General features: G+C 45.0%; 1 protein-coding gene across 3 annotated transcripts in view; it reads left to right on the forward strand.

Annotated features, from left to right (window-relative positions):
- The first annotated feature begins 1,339 nt into the window (after positions 1-1,339).
- Positions 1,340-19,263, forward strand: part of POLDIP2 (DNA polymerase delta interacting protein 2) — a 30,029-nt gene continuing 12,105 nt past the window's right edge. For 2 of the 3 annotated variants that reach the window (XM_061562143.1, XM_061562144.1), the window contains exons 1-10: positions 1,340-1,578; positions 8,209-8,287; positions 8,940-9,043; positions 10,025-10,130; positions 11,219-11,288; positions 12,210-12,317; positions 13,052-13,188; positions 14,924-14,950; positions 15,605-15,730; positions 17,320-17,399. In XM_061562143.1, the coding sequence (XP_061418127.1) occupies positions 1,379-1,578; positions 8,209-8,287; positions 8,940-9,043; positions 10,025-10,130; positions 11,219-11,288; positions 12,210-12,317; positions 13,052-13,188; positions 14,924-14,950; positions 15,605-15,730; positions 17,320-17,399 (1,037 nt within the window). In that variant the 5' untranslated portion in view covers positions 1,340-1,378. The remainder of the gene's footprint in view (positions 1,579-8,208; positions 8,288-8,939; positions 9,044-10,024; positions 10,131-11,218; positions 11,289-12,209; positions 12,318-13,051; positions 13,189-14,923; positions 14,951-15,604; positions 15,731-17,319; positions 17,400-19,263) is intronic. The other variant, XM_061562145.1, reaches the window with a different exon arrangement.

Raw genomic sequence — 19,263 nt, forward strand, 5'->3', positions numbered from 1 at the left:
GTTGGGGTGGGGGGGGGTTTGAGGGTGGTGGTTGGGGTGGGGGTTGGGGGTGGTGGTAGGGGGGGTTGGGGGGGTAGGGGGGGGATGGTGATGGGGGGGGTGGTTGTTGGGGGGGGGGTGGAGATGGTGGTAGGGGGGGGGGGTAGGGGGTCGGTTGGGGGTGGTGTTGGGGGGGTTGTAGGGGGGGTTGGGGGTGATGGGGGGGGGGTTGGGGATGGTGATAGGGGGGGGAGTGGTGGTAGGAGGGGGTGGTTGTTGGGGGGGGTTGGAGATGGTGGTAGGGGGGGGTAGGGGGGAGTTGGGGATGGTGGTGGGGGGGGGTGGTGTAGGGGGGGGGGTGGTGGTGGGGGGGTAGTGGGGGTGATGGTTGTGGGGGTCGCCACGAGTTGTGTCCAAGAATTTCAAAGTCACTCATCCATCCACTTTGACGCTCGCCAAATGAACGTGATGCCCGAAATCGGCGTTGTTTTTATTGTTGTTGTTTTGAATCGCGTGGCAGCGTTTCAAGTTTGATAACGAAGCAAAACAACTACATCACGTGCGAATCGGGTGACGTCTCGAGCAAATATCGCGCCACGTTATTTTCAGACGAGTTTATACGCCACCAAAACTAAAATATTGAAAAAATACATATCTTTTGATTTAGGGGCCGTCCATAAATGACGTCAAGCACTTGGGGTGGGGGGGTCAGACATTGACGATGTGTGACGAGGGGGGGGGGGGGTGAGAATTGTGACGTCACATCAAAACGCGAAACTTTAAATAAATATAGACATTCTACTTCTACTTAATTGAATAAACTTTTTAATACATTTATCTACAACATCAGAGTGCAGCGGCACATTAAAGCGATTTAAAGCATGTTTTATTTTCAAAATGGAAATATGGTTTTGGGGGGGGGGGCAGAGCTTTGTGACGGCATAGTTGAGGGGGGGGGTCTGACTTTTTGTGATGCCGTGTGACAATGGGGGGGGGTCAAAAAGCGTCAAAAATCGCATGACGTCATTTATGGACGGCCCCTTATATGTTTAAAAAAATTCACCCGTAAAAAAAAAGGGACAACAACATTAAATCCATTGTCAACCAACGCCACCAACTCCTATAGCCCCCCCCCCCCCCCCATAACAAAAAACCTCTAGCCTGGCATGTCAACCCAACAGTCTCAATTAGAATGGGGTCATCACCCCGCCTCATGATTGGCCTACGCGGCGACTGCACGCGCGCGCGCGCTCCCGCTTCGACCAATCAGACGGCGCGACGCTAGGGGGGAGGGAGGGGGGGGAGGAGTTTGCGCGGCTATAAAAGGAACGCACCACGCGCACGACCACCACTCCACAAACTCCGCCGTCATTCGAATCTTCCGTGGATTTTCGCGCTCATGGCGCTGCGCACCTTCACGTACCTCCGTCGTCAACCCGGTCGCGGCCTCCTCGCCTCCCTCGTGGCGGGCGGTGGGCCAGGACCCCTCATGCCCTGGCAGGGCTCGCGGCCGCCGCCGCCGCCGCAAGACCACGAGGAGGCACGGGCCTGCTCTGGCTGCGCCCTGTTGCTGCAGGCCCGGCGGTACTATTCGTCCAGGTGGGGCGCTTGTTGTTGTTGTTGGCGTGAGCTCGTTGTTGTTGTTGGGGGGTGATCGATCGATCGATCGACTACGTGCGAGCACATTGGTTCTTTATTAACGATCATTGCCGCGCGTGTTGCGCTGTTGATGAAAGCATTGATCCCCCCCCCCATCCTCTCCATGTTTATATCGACAATTGTGGAAATTCCACATTTGACCGCAGCAAGGGTGAGTGTGGTGGTATTAATTCTAGATTTGAAGCTTTCGTGACTGCAAGGATTCCTATTCTTAGGTTTTTTCGGTAAAGCCACGTAGGTAAAAAATTAAGCTTGTGTTGCCTCCGAAACGTGATTTTTATTTAATTTTACTTTTATTAATTTTTTACCTACGTGACTTTACCGAAAAAACCTAAGAATAAGTGTGTTGGTACTTTAAAAAAGCAATTGCAACACTGGGTGGCCAATTTCTAGGTGAACTAAGAACCCATCCTGCTGTATGAAGAAGGCCTCTCTCTCTTGACTGCGCAGTGTGGGTCAGAGGGTCGTGTGACGATGCTTAGTAACTCAAGGAGGGGAGGGTCATTGCCATTCATTACAGCGCATTTAGAAACAAGCTTTGAGATTGTTTCGATTATTTTGCCTGATTTTTAATGTCCAAATGATGGGCCACCTTTTGTTGAGCTGTCATTTGTGGCCAGCTCGATTCTGAAAGATAAGTTAATGTCTCATTGGGCTTTGGCTGGGAGGATGAGGGATGGTTTTGTGTAATTTGTGTGTTTGGGTGATCTGTGTGCATTGTGTTTTTGTACTGTCTGTTATTACAACAGACAGTACAAAAACACGTACCCGCCCCTACTGGAAATCTGTGAAAAATATATCTTTATAGCTCATCGGATTCCTGCAGTCTAAATAAATATTCTGATTAATGTTTAGACCTTGACCAGGGATGATGTGGAAAGTTTTGAGCTACTTGGGGTTTGGACTTTTAACCCCTTTCCATTGTTGAGTCTAATTCTTTAACCATGTCGGGACGCGTGTTTATTTTATGTAATAATAATTAGTTATCTCTCTTAAGCCGGTCCTTAGGGCTGTCTTTCAGGAAGATCCTCCTTTGGATTGTTGGGCCGATTCGATTGTTAATGAGTGGCATGTTGACATTTTAAAGACAAGTGACTCTTTACCTCGAATTTGTTTAGCTATCGGTTCATTAAATACCAAGGGACACCGCTTGTGAGTTTTAAAGTATAGGGTTAGGATGGATCACGGGTGAAGGACGGTGACGGTGGTTCTGGTCACTTTGCCCATTAGCTGAGGACATCATTAAGGCCTTAATTGCTGGTCAGCAGGGAAATGAGAGTTTTGGAACCTCTGTTCTAAGCAAAAGGTAATTTGTTTTACGCAGTTGATGAGCATAGGCCCCAAAGGCCGAATGAAAGTGTCACAAAGTTGTAATGGGTGAGTTTGTGGCAAGTGTCTTGATTTGAGCAAGGTCATTGGAGCTTGAGGGGAAATAAAAAGTCGATGGGAGGGAATGGAGCTGCTCTGACCTGCAGTGTTCGTGGTTGATCGAGGTGTGGTATGAGATGGATATTGTTTGGTAGACCTTGATAGGTCAAGTTCACAGTAACTACGAAATGCCACCAGCATGTAAGTCGAAAATAGATGAGCAAGTGGCAAATTAAACAGAATTTGTAATATTTTGGCACTGAAAAACCTTGCACATGGCTTGATTGTAAAAATAAAATGTTGCAACAGTAAAGCTGCTACAGTATTGTATGTACATTTACCATAGGCAGTTGCAGAGAATGGAACTCGAGTTCAAATGGTGTAAACTTTTACGATTACCACGGTTGAGTTTTAAAAATGATTTTAATTCAATTGAAACTAATCCAAGTACAGTAATGTAGGGGGGGCTACTTTCTCAACGGGTGGACATAACACACGGGCGCGCATGCTGTCATTCCAATTCCATTGACCACCAGTGGCTATTTTGAAACCATGACACAGCAAACTATTGTGAAACCCTTGACACAAACACAAAAGTACTGCTTGCAGTACGGTTTGTACATCAACATTGGCCCTCCCCATCTCTCGCTTTCTCGCCACACTTGATGATCTGCATCGTTCCATGTGTGCTATCCCTCTTCCACTTGTTAAATCTACTTTCTGCTTTTTTTAGCGGGCAAAAAAACATGCTTGTCACGAATTATAATAATGACAATCCCCACCAAGATTTGTTTTACTTATTTCAGTTGGTAGATATTTATTTGTTACATGGATGGTCCCGTTTAGCCAGTTTCCTGGCTATTTCACAATGGGTGATCCCGTGGTGCTTGAGCACAACAACAACAAACATCGGCGATATTGCAGAGAATGAGAACAGCAATGCCCTTATGGAGTATTTCACAACTAAAAAAAACACGTTGTCGAATGGTCACAAACGAAACGCACACGAATAAAAAAAACAGTGGAAATCTGTCGATCTAAATGAAGACCTTAATCTGTCTTTAAAACTTCTAGGGTGCTTTTCAACAAGGTAGAAAGCTGGAAGGAGCTACACAGGAAGATTTTAGGACATAATGGGGAACATCTGAAAATTCTAGATTTTTTATTTTAAGTGCCCCATAAACATGTCTGCCTTTTTTCATTTGGAAACCGTTCAAAATTTAATATTGCGGGGTTTTTTTTATTTGATAGAGCGCTAAACGACAAGTGAAATTAAAGCGAGAACCATTGTTATATATATTTATTTGTTTTTCTGATATTGCAGATTCAAGCGGTTTGGGATTAAAATATGCATTTTATGATGATCAAATCTGAATAATTCGAAAACGGTCAAAGATAGGATCTTCCCTTCAGAGTATTAAGTTAATTTTATTTTATTTCCTTGTAATAAAAAAGGAACGGAATCTTTAAATAGAGCGGTTTCTGATGGGTACGTCTTTATAAGAAGTTGAATCAAGTAAATAATTCGTATTTTTTTGCGGATTTTTTTTTTGGAGTAAAGTGTCTGATGGTAGGTACAAACTCAAAAAAAAAATCAGGTTAATTATTATATTAATGGAAAACGTTTGCCCTGCGAAGACGGGCCTTTAAGAACTAGTATAATATATGCGCAAGAGGTGGCAGGGAAAGTTCGATGAAAGTACGAGAGTAAGCTTTACGTTTTGTGGTGTAAAAACACGCGAATTGGATAGAGACCGCAGACATGTGGGAACAAGAGGGGGGTTTGGTGTACGTGAAAGTAATCTCTATTTTGCCTTTCTAGGAATATAGAGGGAGGTGGAGGAGGGAACCAAAGCTAGAGATGAGCAGCAAGGAGGAGTGTTTCACAAACGTGAAGCAGCAACAGAGAAATACTTTTTCAGAAAATATATATTTTTTAATAGGAATAAGGATCCACTTCTGTGGCTACAAGAGACAGTTTAGCGGGTCGGTTAAACGTGATTTATTAAAAAAAGAGAAATGCATCGCTTTTGAATTAAGCCAACAAGCTCGCTTTGCATGCAGTAGTGCGATGCAGGCACGTTCAGTGAAATGGTATTTGCAAGTGTGCCAGTTGTGGGCCTGTGGCGTAAGCTGCTCATGCGTGTCAGCAGGCTGCGAGAGTGGCTTTGCCATGCCTGGTTATGATAATTATCTCATGTCTTCCATTGCACCACTCATTATCTCAAATCATATGCCCAACATAACATATCTACATAATCGCCAGATCTTTAGACCTGATCTATTAGACCAAATATAGGTGATTTCTTATTTGCCTGTTAATGAAAAATGTCTAATTGTTTCAATGAGCATAGTGGTATAACATACCACAAACCTTGCTGAGAATACTTGCCAAATCGACACTGGTTTGCCGGCAAACACATTCTGATGGCAGCATTGGTCCAGAATGCCCTTTGGGTGATGGATTTAAATTGTTATTTTTGGTGAAAAACCCCCCCATGACTGTCGGAGTAATTTTACACCCAGTTCACTGAGATCCGTAATTGTTTTCTCACTGAATGTACTCTTGTATTGTGTATGGGGGTGATCCTTAGAAATACCACTGAAATAAAATAGTTATCTGCTCAATTTTTTGGATATTGTCATTTTAATACCTTCACATGTCTCCCACTAATCTCGGTTAACGTTGAACTCCCTCCTGATACAATGCTATACCACCACCACCTTTGTTCCTCTTAAGATATGGAGCCATTTTTTCCCCACAATTGTTTTGAATAGAAAGTTAATAGGGTTATCATAAATTGTGGAATATTTATAAATGAATCGCATCGTTATTATTCAACATTAATAGTACATGGTATAAACAACGTATTGTGTGGTACGTCTGTAAAATAAGCCTGCATGACCACTCACTGCACTAAAGGTGTGCTGGAGTACCTTTAGCTGGATTTTGTGGAATTTATTACTGATAGTCGTCAATTTCCATGAAGACAATCGACTCAAATGTTGTGTCGCTTGCTAGTTCAACCGCACTTTGGCTGAGTTAGAATGCACAATCTACATTAAATAAACAACCACCTGCATTTTACTAATCTCGTCAAGTCAAATGTATGTTTATAGTGCACACTTAATCCCGGTTACTCTGGGCATCCCAGGCATGAACACACGCAGTCTATATTTCAGGGCCTCATGGGCACACCTGCCCGTCGTTGACGACAGCCCCAGAAACCACTCAGGCTTGTAGCGTTTTCAGCATTCATCCTTACTCGGACATCGGCTAAAACACCTCCAACAAGCTACATTGGCTCCAAAAAACAACATGTCATGTGCTTGACTTAAAGCTTTCGTGACTGCAGGAATTCATATTATTTGGGTCTTCTGGTAAGGTCACGTAGATAGGTTCAAATAAAAAAACTTAGTTTTTTTGTTATTTTCTTTGAACCGATCTACGTGACTTTACCGAAAGACCCAAACAATACGTCACGTGCTAGTTCTGGGAATTGGGCATGGCCAAATGTTTTCGCTAAACTCTGCACTGGCTTCCCAGTTAACTCCAGGTTATGTTACAAAATTGCTATCCTGTGCCACCACCGACCTCTCTTTAACCTCTTGCTATATACCTCCCCGCCATTTTCACACCACTGATCCACGGCAAACTTTCGCGTCTTACATTGCGCGTCTAATGATTTGCTCGTCACACCCAGAACCAGGACTTCCCTGGCTGAGCCGCGCTTCTGCCGTAGTTGCACCAGCCGTCTGGACTGCTCTCCCGCAGCACATACTTGTAGCAATCGAACACCAATCTACCTTCCAGTGGGCAGCTTCAAGGCTCTCCAGTTCAGGCTGGCATGCGAGGGGCTTCAGAGCACCGTGCCTCCATCCTAAGAGTCCTCAATCGAAACACTGCATCCAATTCGTGAACTGCCTAGTTAGAAATTGGGATTGCTATTATTGTGAATGCGCGATTTATAAATGGTTTGATTACTATCCAGACCAAATTTCTGAGTGCCTTTTTGCGTGCAAGGAATATTTTCATCATGAACAAATACTGCATGTTCGTAAACTGGAATTCCTTGCTTTTCTAAATTGGGACTGCTGGCTTGTTTCATCCTAGTATGGAGTGTTATTTTAAGCAATGCTTCTAACCCTTGGCGTACATTGCTCACGTACAAAAATGTAACGGCCACCCTTAAAATGTTTTATGTCGGTGTTGTCTGGATTATATGACTCGCTCTCCCCCCCCCCATCCCTGTGTTTTAAAGCAAAAATTATAGGTGTAGGTTATAATCTGGTCGGTGTATGTATGTGTAACCAGATTTGTTTAACTTTAATCGCGTGTCTTAATTTCTGATGTATCTTGTGATCCAGAAAATATGGTGTTGTCACACGTGTAATTTTCAGTGTAATATTACGTTTCTCAATCTAAAGTGAAATACAGGGATGGGCATATCAGAATAACAAAGTAGTCGGGAGAGATGGGGGAATATACGAAATCGTGACACTTGCCCTGCTGCCCTCCATCGCTAGGATGAGTTGCCACGCGATATTCAATGCATCACGTTTTTGTCCTCAATTCACATGGCATGTGAAACCATACTTTTATAATAAACACATTGCACAAGCCGCTTGCTTTTACACATCTGGCTTTGCACCCAGTTTGAAATTTGCTCTCCTGCCAGAACGTGTCGACTGACCATGATACCATTACTGCCTTTGCCATTATGTATTTACGTTGAACTTCTTTGAATTATGTTATTTGTGACGATAGAACCCGTTATACCGCGTTGTCGTTTTCCACCACTTTCTGAGTAAGACAAAGTTGCATATCTGTCATCTGACTTGATGGCCCATTGTGGTCTCTTCTATCAATTGGAAACTTTTGAGAGTTAATTCTGGTCGAGGGTTGATTCCAACCAACCCATCTCTCATTGGCTGGTAACATGAGTACCCACTCCGATGGGAAGGTGTGTTGTGTGTTTATGGAGAGTGCCCGTGTCCATAGGAATGTGGAATTTCTGACATCGGTTCAGGGTCGACTTTAAGGATGTGTGCCGCACACTGCCCTTTGCTCATCATTTGAAATGGGAAATGTTTGATTGTTTCAAATGTCCGTTTATTCGTGCATGTATCTGTGCATGCATGCACGTGATTGAACAACGTTGTTTTTGTTGCTTTCTTTACTCTCGTTCTTGATTGAAATAGGAACAGAGCTGAAGGCAAGGTGCTGGAGACTGTCGGCATTCTGGAAGCGCCAAGACAGGGAAAATATGACACTGGACAGGTTGGTGACATTTCCGCTGGCCCATACGAGCACTGCATTCATTAATGCTGCCTTTGCTTTCCAGATTTAACGTTGTGTTCTGCGTAGAGGCCATTATATCCAGGAAAAGCCTCCACACCAAGGAACATTTTTAGGATACACTGCATTGGAATGTTTGGCCAATTCCAGTAATGAGAGAGTTGGTGGCACGTGGGAGGGAGCCCATCCAGGAAACTTGAGGCATAGATTATTTTGAATAGTCGTATGATTCCGGGTAATGTAAAACAAATTCTGAAAAGGATTACTTCCTACACATCTACAAACACAGAAAATAGGCCAATATTTTATCCCATTTTTAACCATCTATTTAGAACTATTGTTTAGAAAATCACGCGACCAATTTGTGAATATATGCAGTTTCATTCCTGAAGTGCCTTTTGGTTATTGATCTCTTGTCCTGGGAGTTTACGAGAGGCCAAATATGGAATGCATTTCACGCTGGTAGCTTGATCTAGAACAACACTGCAATTGTAAATGGCATTTCGGAATCCAGAGTTTTATTTCGCAACATGCAAAGCACGCAGTCTAAAAATACTTTGCGCAATCTTTCACTCGTAATAAATCGGAAGCCTCGTGTATTTAAAGTGTACCGATGTTCGAATTGCCGTTGCAGTTGTTCCTGCACAGAGTTTTCGGATACCGTGGCGTTGTGCTCTTCCCGTGGCAAGCGAGGCTCTACGACCGAGATGCTGCAGGAAATGACGAAGAAAGGCACATGTGGTGTGCGTGTGTCCACCCATCCTTTGTTTGCGTTCAGTGCTAGAGCAACCGGCGGATTTCGATCTGTGGTGCCACACGCAACTGTTTTATAGCCATCTTCTCCTGGAGATTTTTGTTCGATGCAAGAAAATATGTAGCTCCTTAACCAAGGGCTTTACAAAGAAATAATAACGGTACAACAACAACGTGTGTATTCTTCGGTAGAAGCATAATCGTGAGCAGTGCATTGAAGGAACGGTATTTGCGATAAATACAGGAATCTCACGGTCAACATGGGCACGATCGCCAAACTATATCCTCCCGTAAACTTGGCGCGAATGATCAAATCCGCAATGGGGGAAACCTGCGATTGGTGAAGTTTGTGTGCATTTACACGATTCGATGCGTGTCCATTTATGGAAGGTGAATCTTGATTTGAAGCTTTTGTGACTGCAGGAATCCATACTCTTTGGTTCTTTCGGTAAAGTCACGTATGTAGAAATAAAACGAAATAAATCATGACGTTTCAAACGCAGCACAAGTGCCCGTCTTCAGGTGAAAATCGCGATATCTTTCGAAACGTCGTGATTTATTTTGTTTTATTTCTACCTACGTGATTTTACCGAAAGAACCAAAGAGTGATTATGGAAGGTGCTCTCAGAAGTGCATTGTGAATCAGCTAGTCGGGTTACTTGGCTGGGGTGGAAAAATAACAACTATTGTACAACTGGTTTTACTGTATCAATCTATCTATATAAGGACATTGGCAATGATACATAAAATACTCCATTACAACATGTCAAATGATGAAAATTATCGAATGTATATTTAAATAAGCATGGTTATGCAATTCCAGCAAAATTGTGAGATTTTGGTAACGTTAGATTAACGTCGGGTACTGTTTTATAGCCATTTGATTCAATAGCCGCGTACAATTAATTCGCATTTTATACTTTTAACTGTATATATTTTCTGCGTAATACCCGTCTTGACCTTCAGTAGCAAATCGGAGCCTCCGGTGGGTCAACAAACGGGAAAGGAGATGAAGGGGAAGACCCACACGTACTACCAGGTCCTCATCGATGCCCGCGATTGCCCTCACATTGTACGTACCAATGGGCTTGTGTTTGATTACCTGTTACTTTTGAAGTTCTGTGACTCTCTCTATTTACAATCATTCTACTTGCAAGCTTTCGGAGATACGAAAAAAACCTGATCCCGTCTGTCCAGTTACCTGTTCGGGAACCGATAGTCGTAAGTTCAACTGCCCCACAATAGGTGGCGGCGGTGGCATCTACATCTGCAGGACATGAAGAACCAGTGGCATCTGAATCTGCAGGAGATTGTACAACTTTTAAAGCCATTTCCCGTGTTTAGTTTATACGCCGTACAACATGTTTGGAATCGACATGGGTAAATTTGGACTTGGGAACAGACCTGGAACCTAACTCGTTTGTAAGTAGAAGAGTCTACTTGTTCTATTTTCACATCAGCCCTGCATCCTCGTAAAGCACGGTGACCTCATGCAGGACACGTCTCTATGAAGCGATGATTGCTGGCCATCAAGTACAAAGTCTGTTGTTCGACGGTTACTATTCAGTAACTATTCGTATGCCTATTCAAAAACTGGTGATGGTGTTAATTGCAATGTCTCTAGCCCTTATTAGTTGTATATCTTTGGCCGGTCTGTGCTATGAAGAAGGGTCTTTAGCCGAAAAATCACCTATGTAATAAATATATACATTGTAAGGCGGTGTCATTAACGAATGTGATTTTGTATGTTAATTGTTCTTGTACACCACTGCCAGTACGGTATCGGTAAATGATTTGTTTACTATTATTATGGGTTGGGAAAACTTTTGATGTGCAATACTGTGCTTTGCTGGACGATTTTTTTTTCCTGCCCATTAAGATTATTTCTGCTTCATTGCTGAAACCATTGTTGGGGAAGGCGAGACTTTCACCCGAGTTAATAAAGGTCTTGTGTAAAAACTAAAATTCACATCTGTGTACATTGACAACGTGTGGATACCTCGAAATGCTCGAGTTAAATCGTTAAAACCCCATCATAGTTTTGGCTAATATTTTGCAGGTTTTAAATATTTTATCGCCGTATAAGTAAGACCTTATTTGGGCAGGTATTTCATTTGGCTGAACGTGTGGCTGATGTGTTCATCATCATCGTCGCCGCAGAGTGCACAGACGGAAGGAGTGACATTCTTGGCGAATCACGAAGACAGCCGAGCCCTCTATGCCATCCCAGGTGCGTCGATCTTGATACGGATTTTCCGTTATCTAACACCTAAAATCCTGTCATCTCAGAACGCCTTGCAACACAATCCACATAATACAAAGCGACTGGGGCAGAAAATAGGGCAAAAGAAGTTGGGATGACATGCGATAAGAAAATGATGAGTTTGCATACATAGGGTTGGTTCAACAGCCGCTGAAACTTGTTGCCAATAAGGGAGTCTCATTCGCAAAACAATCCGCCCAACCACATCAACTGCACCAACCCTTCAAACCCCTCCAGTCGCATCTACCCCCACCAACCACACCATGGGCCAAAATCCAAGAGGTCGTGCAGCCCCTAGAAACGATCCCAATATCAACAACGGTCAGTGCACGTTCACAAAGTGCAAATGGCCAATAATACTGGTAGGAACCTCCTGGTTACACCAGCCCACGGGATTATTGTGTCCGTCTGTCGTGCATACAAAAATGGGAGGGGCTGGGTGGGGAGGGGCTGGGTGGGGAGGGAGGGGCTGGGTGGGGAGGGAGGGGCTGGGTGGGGAGGGTGGGGCTGGGTGGGGAGGGTGGGAGGGGTGGGGCTGGGTGGGGGGGGTGGGGCTGGGTGGGGGGGTGGGGCTGGGTGGGGGGGGTGGGGCTGGGTGGGGGGGGTGGGGCTGGGTGGGGGGGGTGGGGCTGGGTGGGGGGGGTGGGAGGGGTGGGGCTGGGTGGGGAGGGGCTGGTCACCCCGTGGTGCCCTTATAAAACTCAACGTTTAACCTACTCACACCGGCTTGTGCCCGCCCTCAGTCGGCCATATTTGCGGAATACACCACGCCGCCGTTGACTGGCCATTGACCGAGCAACCCAACGTTCCTTCCATCTCCCTCCGCAGGAATGTGTTTAGATTTCTCCCCAACACAAATGTGTAACGTTGGGTTGTTGTTGCCTGCAGGTCTGGACTATGTAAGCCATGAGGACGTTCTGCCGTACAACTCCATGGACAAAAATCCCATCCAGCATGAACTGTTTGACAGATTCCTCAACTACGACGCTACCAAGGGTAGGCAAAGACTTTGGTAACATGAGCATCCTTGCAGTATTCACTACATCCTTTGTTCAATGGTGTTGTGATGGTTAGCACACTAGACTTGCACCGCAGATTAGCACGGTTGGCTACGTACTGGCATGAAAGAAGGTCTACATGCAGAGGTTGCCAGTTCAAGCTCCTGGCATGGCACTTGAAGCAATGGGCAAGTTATTAAATCCCACCTCTCTCCACCCAGCTGTGTAAATTGGTCCGTCACATTCGATCGACTGGTTGTGCGTGGCGGAGTAAATTTTGGCTACCACCACCACCTCTTTCCAGACGTCTGGCCCAGCGTGGAAGAGAATGCAAAGATATACCCCTCGACGGATTTGAGAGATCCCTCCCTTAATGAAAGCCCTTCCGCTTGCAATTGCGAGCAAGCAATTGCAGGGGCTGCTCCTTTACCTTTGCTCAAAGGTAAGCGTGTCCACGCTCAAGCGAGTAATGTGCCAGCCCTTCTCTACGTTAACTATTCCGAGCCGTTGGTGACCACCGCTGTGATGGAAATGGAGTGGTTTGTGTTAATGGACTGGCCCTCTCCATGAGAATATGGCATTTCCACAACCGACTTTGGGCTCGCTAGCAGAGGTGAGCATCACCCATTGCTCTTTTGAAGAGGAGGGGGGAGATGCTGTCTTAAAAAAAAAAGTGGCCGATTTGTAATACAACTGGGTAGTTATCTTTGCCCCTTTCCACTTATTCCCCAGTACCCGTGTTTTCTGCACGCGAGACACTGCACGCCTGGCAGCAGAAGAACCATCCTTGGTTGGAGCTCTCGGACGTGCACCGAGAAACCACGGAGGGCATTCGTGTCACCGTCACACCGTTCTACATGGGTGCCCGGGTACGGTGTGTGTGTATGCCCATGTGCGTTCACAAGTGGCGGTGCAGCGGTTAGCAGACTGCACTACAAACCCGGTGACCCAAATTCGATTCCCGCTCACGGCCAGCACCGGTGATGATTATCTGAACCGGCCTTGGTGCCCTCCCCTAGGTCGGCTCGACCTCAAATGAGTACCCGGTGTGGCGTGTAAACATCACCGCTGGGAAGACAAAAAGGCAGCCGGGTGTGGTGTTGGCCACCACCCACCCCCTCGTGTGCCGTGCCGGCCATCGTAGGTGCTCTCTAACAGCACTTGCCCCAACAGTCTGTTTAGGCTATATGGGGATCTTTGTCTTCATCTTTTTGTGTACGTGTGTGTGTTCACGAGTGATGGGGCAGCGGTTAGCGCACCGTGCTACAAACCCTCGTGCAACCTGATTGCAAAGCCGGTGACCTGAGTTTTGTTCCCACTCAAGGCCAATATCCGTGATAAATATTTTAACTAGTCCTGGGCCAATTTTTAGGTCGACCTGGCTGTGTCAGCGAGTACCTGGAATTGTGTGTAAACATCCTGGTGGCTATGTGCCGTGCCTGCCGAGCTTTTTTGCCTGTCCAAGGATGGGTGTATATTGCAGTAAATGTGAAATATTCAATAGAACAATTGTTCAGCTCATGATTATTAATGGGGGGGGGGGGTGCGGCATGTGGAGTGCGTGACCTTGTGCGGTAGTGTAAGTTTCCACGCGTTCATGAATATTCATGAAGGGGGGGGGGGCCTCTTTTGCAGTGACGTCACGCACGGATGTAGCACTGTGCTGCGTAGATTTATTTTTTACCGTCACTTTCTGTAAAGAAACGTCATATTTGAAGCGACTGCGCAATAAATTATTTAATTCAGCTCGACCTTCCTCTGCCTTCGTGTAAATATCCACCCGCTCATGAATATTAATGAGGGGGGGTGGCCCTCATGTGGAGTGACGTCACGCGGGGGGGGGTGGGCCTCGTGGAGTGACGTCACGTGCGGGACACACACATTCTTGGCTTATTATAGGAGTAATGAAAGCAAACCGGCCAATTCCATTGCATAAACTCAACATGGAAAAACACAGAAAGGCTCGAGTGGTACATTTTGCGGTAAACAAGCGAAAGTGGGTACCTGCATTTTTGTGACGACCATTCGTCAGCCGGAGCACTTGATGTGGCGTTCATCGTTACGAAATAGCCAGATGAGAAATGGTGTTGAGCTATCTAGCATCTGTGCTCTAGAGTAGCGTATAGTGAACTGTCATTGCCTTGAGAGTGGTACATGTGAGGTCTATATAGCGAATATTGTAACAGCAGGGCATGTTGCCGTTGAGCCATGTGAAATGTGTTGCGATTGAGAGTCGGTTTGGAATAGCGTTTGAATCTAAATTTCAACCAGACAAAAAACATGTTTTGTGGTGTATTGTGTGAAAACTAGACCTGTAGCGATACATACGTTCATAATTTCAAGCAGTTTCATGCACTTCACAAATTATCCATCGAATCGTGCGTGTAAGAATTAAATGGTCATGGTGTATGCAGATTGTATGTCAACAGATGTGTTGCTGGAGGAATTGACCCCTGCAAATGAGCCTGTGGGATTTACATCACCGACACCGTTCAGGCCACTGGAAGATCTCGAACAAATGCTCTAGGAAGTTGCAAGTTGTCGTGTTGTGTGATTAAAATCGTTGGTTTGTTAACGTGTACGGGTTTTCTTTATATTTTGCAGGAAACGCAGAATGCCCTAGTTTATTGGGTAAGTCCTATTTCTGCAACAGCTCTGGCAGCTGGCTGCCACTTTTGAACACGTTAATAATTAACCTTGAAACGCTACAGAGGATGAGACAAAAATATTCTCAGATGGGCATTGCCCCCTTAGAATGTGTCTCTATACAATCCTTCCCGTTTTAATTTGCGGAAGCTTTTCCAACATAAAACAACGATTCCTCTCTGTTCGAACACAATTCTAATCATCATTAACCTCATCACACTATGTTGACCCAAATTGTTGAAACCACTTCAGAGTTTTCTTTGTGTAAGAAAATGCTCCTGGATGATAATGGTCTGGAATGCCCATAGGCTGGTGGACCGAGAAATATAGTTTTTTATGGAGTGATACATTTTGCAGGTCACCTTTTTGTAATCCGTAAATAGATGTTGATTTGCAACACAAATTGAATAATTTTGCGTACACAGTCTAAGGAACCTGACCCACCACATTGTGTAACATAACATTTTCAACCACTGGCTTCAGACTGCCTGGAGAGAAATTGTACCCCCTCCCCCGCCTCCCCGTACTTGTTTGAGCAAGGGAAACGTCAAGGGAACATTTCCATCACCATTGCCGTAAGGATGTGGTGTGTTCCCCCCCCTCCGCCTCTTTTGCGCGGGTCTGCGGTGGCGCGTGCAGTGGAGGTACTGCATCCGCTTGGAGAACCTTGGAGAGCAGACGGTGCAGCTGAGAGAGCGCCACTGGAGGATCTTCAGCCTCTCGGGAACGCTGGAGACTGTGCGCGGCCGTGGCGTTGTCGGCCGGGTGAGCGAGGAAGATACGAGGGATAACATATTGCGGTCGTGTAATTTAATCACAAATTATGGACAAAAAGGTATAGGCTTTTTATCCTTTTTGGCAATCAAACGGGAGGTGTTAAAGATGATTCAAACGCCAAATGGTTACTTATTGCAAGGCATCAAGTCTGCATTAGCCACACGTACTTGGGGAAAGACATGCAAACAAAACGTGCTCTTGACTATACATGCATTGTCTTTGGTGCATCTGTCAGTCATCTCCATCGGGCAACCCATGGCACCCTGGGCCTGTCCCGTGGACCTCCTAAGTCACGTAGAAGGGAAATAATAAAAATCAAACAATAAAATTCTCACGACGTTTCGACCACAACACAAGCAGCCGTCTTTCGGACAGACCTGTTCTCTCCACCTGAGGATGGCTGCTTGCGTTGTGGTCGAAACGTCGTGAGAATTGTATTATTTTATTATGTTTTATTTTTATTATTTCCCTTCTACTTGACTTTACCGAAAGAACCAAGCATACATATCAGATTATTTTGTCATTTTGTAGTTTTAACAAAGCTAAGGGCATGAACTAAAATAAATGTTCGAAGAAGTTTGCAGAGTTGGACTCAATATAAACTGGAAAAGACAACAATACATATACCTTTATTAAGTCCCTTATTAAAAGCAGGCCGACATCAAAAATGTGAAATAGAGGTGGTTGAAAGTGGGTTGGAGAGAGGTAGGAAAGTTGAACTTTGAAATGAAAAGCAACGTCCAATTTTGCCTATCAATATCGGTTTTATATTTGAGTATTGTTATCACATGGAACTGACACATGGCCACTGATGAAGAATGGAACAAAAGGTCAAAAGTGTCCGCAAAGAAGCATGGGGAGAGAGGCATTATTAGAATACCATTTAAGATGCAGGAAAAAGAAACACATGGCTTCGAGAATATACAGCAAAAGACGTCATTTTGACTGTTAAGAAAAGTATTTGGTTGGGCAGAACCCGTCACTTGAAAAGATGACGGCTCATGGTCGAGAATGAAGATGGAGTGGCAGTCAAAGGGGGCGAAACGCACCCCAGAGCGATGTCCGCCGGAGAGATGAAACGGTGAAGTCTGCGCTGGTGCTCGGTGAAATGTCCAAGAATAACGACAGTGGCAGTCGAGGGAGGGGGGGGATGCACTCGCGAGGCTGCATCCGCCGTCAAGAGGGGGAGCGATTTAACTCGGCTCCCGCGCAGCTGCCGGATTGAGGTGTTGGCGACAACTTGGAGGGTTTTTATCCCGCGGTAGATTGATCGTTGCTGACGATTGCTCGGGTTTGCCAGTGGCGAATCAACTTCAAGGACGGTGCATATCATTACCATTATCAGAGTTGTTTCTTTTTGTTTGCATTTTGACTGCTTGTGTTGCGGTTATTGCAAACATGATGCTTTGTATAAAGGTGTCAGTTTTGTACCAGTTTCAAGGGTAAAAACCTACTACTATATTTTGCCACTGGTAAAGGAGGTCTCATAGTGGCGAATGAGCTCCCCGTTTATACGAGCGGGGAGACTGCTTCGACCTTGAGGCTAATGGATATGTGCGTGTGACTCTAATTTGCAGGAGCCCATCCTGTCCAAAGAGCAGCCGGCCTTCCAGTACAGCAGCCACGTCTCGCTGCAGGCATCTAGCGGCCACATGTGGTGAGACGCTTCTCTTCTTTTTACTTGGCTCTGCCTACGGCTTTCTTGTTGTGTGTGAGGCTTCCAGTGTTTGTCACGTGTTTGTTATTGTATCAAAGGGGGGGAGGGCAAAAAAGGGTCTCTTATCAGCCCTGCTATGATTTATGGGTCTAAAAATGCTCATGAATGAAAAATATGGAACAAAACTGAAAGGTTAGAAGACGCACGCTTGGAATTACGTTGAGAGGCAAAGATATGATAAACGCGTGGATTTGAGAACGTTAGGTTAATGACAGAATTCGGACTGCAGAAAGAAGTAACTGCTTGGACAGACAAGTCTTTAGAGGGGAATGAGGGCCGATGGTCGAGAATGATGAGGAAAATAATAACGCGGAATGCAACGCGGCTGAAGAAAACTAGCGGAGAGGTGGAGAGACGAAATCTGTTCATTTGCCTTGTGGGTTTTTGCTGCATTTGCAGGGTTGTGATGTTGGTGGTGAATGGCTTTGAGACTTTTATCCAGCAATGGATTGAACATGGATTATAATGAATTTTTAAAAATCACGACCCATTAAAATACACGAGTTTCTCTTACACCCTTTGTAAAACCAGGTCCAATCTTTCTTGGGAACGATTTGGTTGAAACCATGCTCTTTTAGAATAGTCATGCTTGTGCCAAAGCACTTGTGTAGATATTAACCCCCCCCCCCCCCCCACACATCTCGCACTTTAATAAGATCACCGTGGCCGATGCCAATGATGCTTCCTTCTCCATGCTATAATGTCCATCAAATTGTGTGCTCTTTAGGTAGGAGTTGTTAGGAGGGTGGAAGTGTTTTAGTTTTTCGGCACGAGATCCGTGATCCTGAAGCACAGGCTGACTTACACTTGGTAAAAGTGACCTATTTTCAGATAATTCCGAAAATTGTGCTTAAAATACTAAGTTTCGGATATCCGATATAGTTTGCGGATTTATCCAAAAATAACGTCACAAGACGTTTACGTCGCTTCAATGTCACATGATTTTTATGCCAAAAGTGGCATCGGATGACATTACTTTTGTTAGTAGGCACGTTAAATTACTACACAATCAAAATCTTCAGGAAATCTAAAAGATGGTGAATTTTCCTAAAGATCTGATCCTAAATTTTGAAATCAAACTAATCCCCCTATTACATCTTTGTATTGGGTGCAGGTGTTTTTTTCTGTCCTTTCATTTCTGTTGAGTTTATGCGCGTCCCGCATCGGTGTGATGCTGTGAAAATATTCCCCGTGCATAATTCTCCATCTTCCTGAAGCATTCGCTTAAACGAATGTTCACAAGATAGCAATTCTTTACAGCTGCCCCTAGCTGGAATCCTTACGAAACTGGCAGCTCTCGGAGGAGAGGTAGTTTGTGGCTTGGCGTGTGGTGTTATGCAGAGGTGTGGACTCGAGTCATGTGACTTGGACTCGAGTCATGAATTTGATGACTTGAGACTCGACTTGGACTTGCATAACAATGACTTTGTCCCACCTCTGAGGTGTGGACTCGAGTCATGTGACTTGGACTCGAGTCAGACTCGAGTCATGAATTTGATGACTTGAGACTCGACTTGGACTTGCATAACAATGACTTTGTCCCACCTCTGGACTGTTATGTGACCGACTGTACGCCTACTCCCTGTTTTCTTGGCACCATTTCCGGCTTTCTGTATTGGCATAGAGCTGCAGTTGCTGGTTTTGTGTACATTTTTCGTTTTCTAATCCGATGCTATTGGGTGGTAGCTGTTTTGTAAAGCGGTGATCTTGCAGACATGCCGTACGAGTATAGGCCCGTTTGTCAGTTTTGCCAGCAGTGGTTTATATTCTTGGTTCTTTCGGTAAAGTCACGTAGAAGGGGAAG

The sequence above is a fragment of the Lethenteron reissneri genome, chromosome 28 (genome assembly GCF_015708825.2).
Source record: "Lethenteron reissneri isolate LAM-NWPU_2019-01 chromosome 28, ASM1570882v1, whole genome shotgun sequence".
NCBI lineage: Eukaryota > Metazoa > Chordata > Hyperoartia > Petromyzontiformes > Petromyzontidae > Lethenteron > Lethenteron reissneri.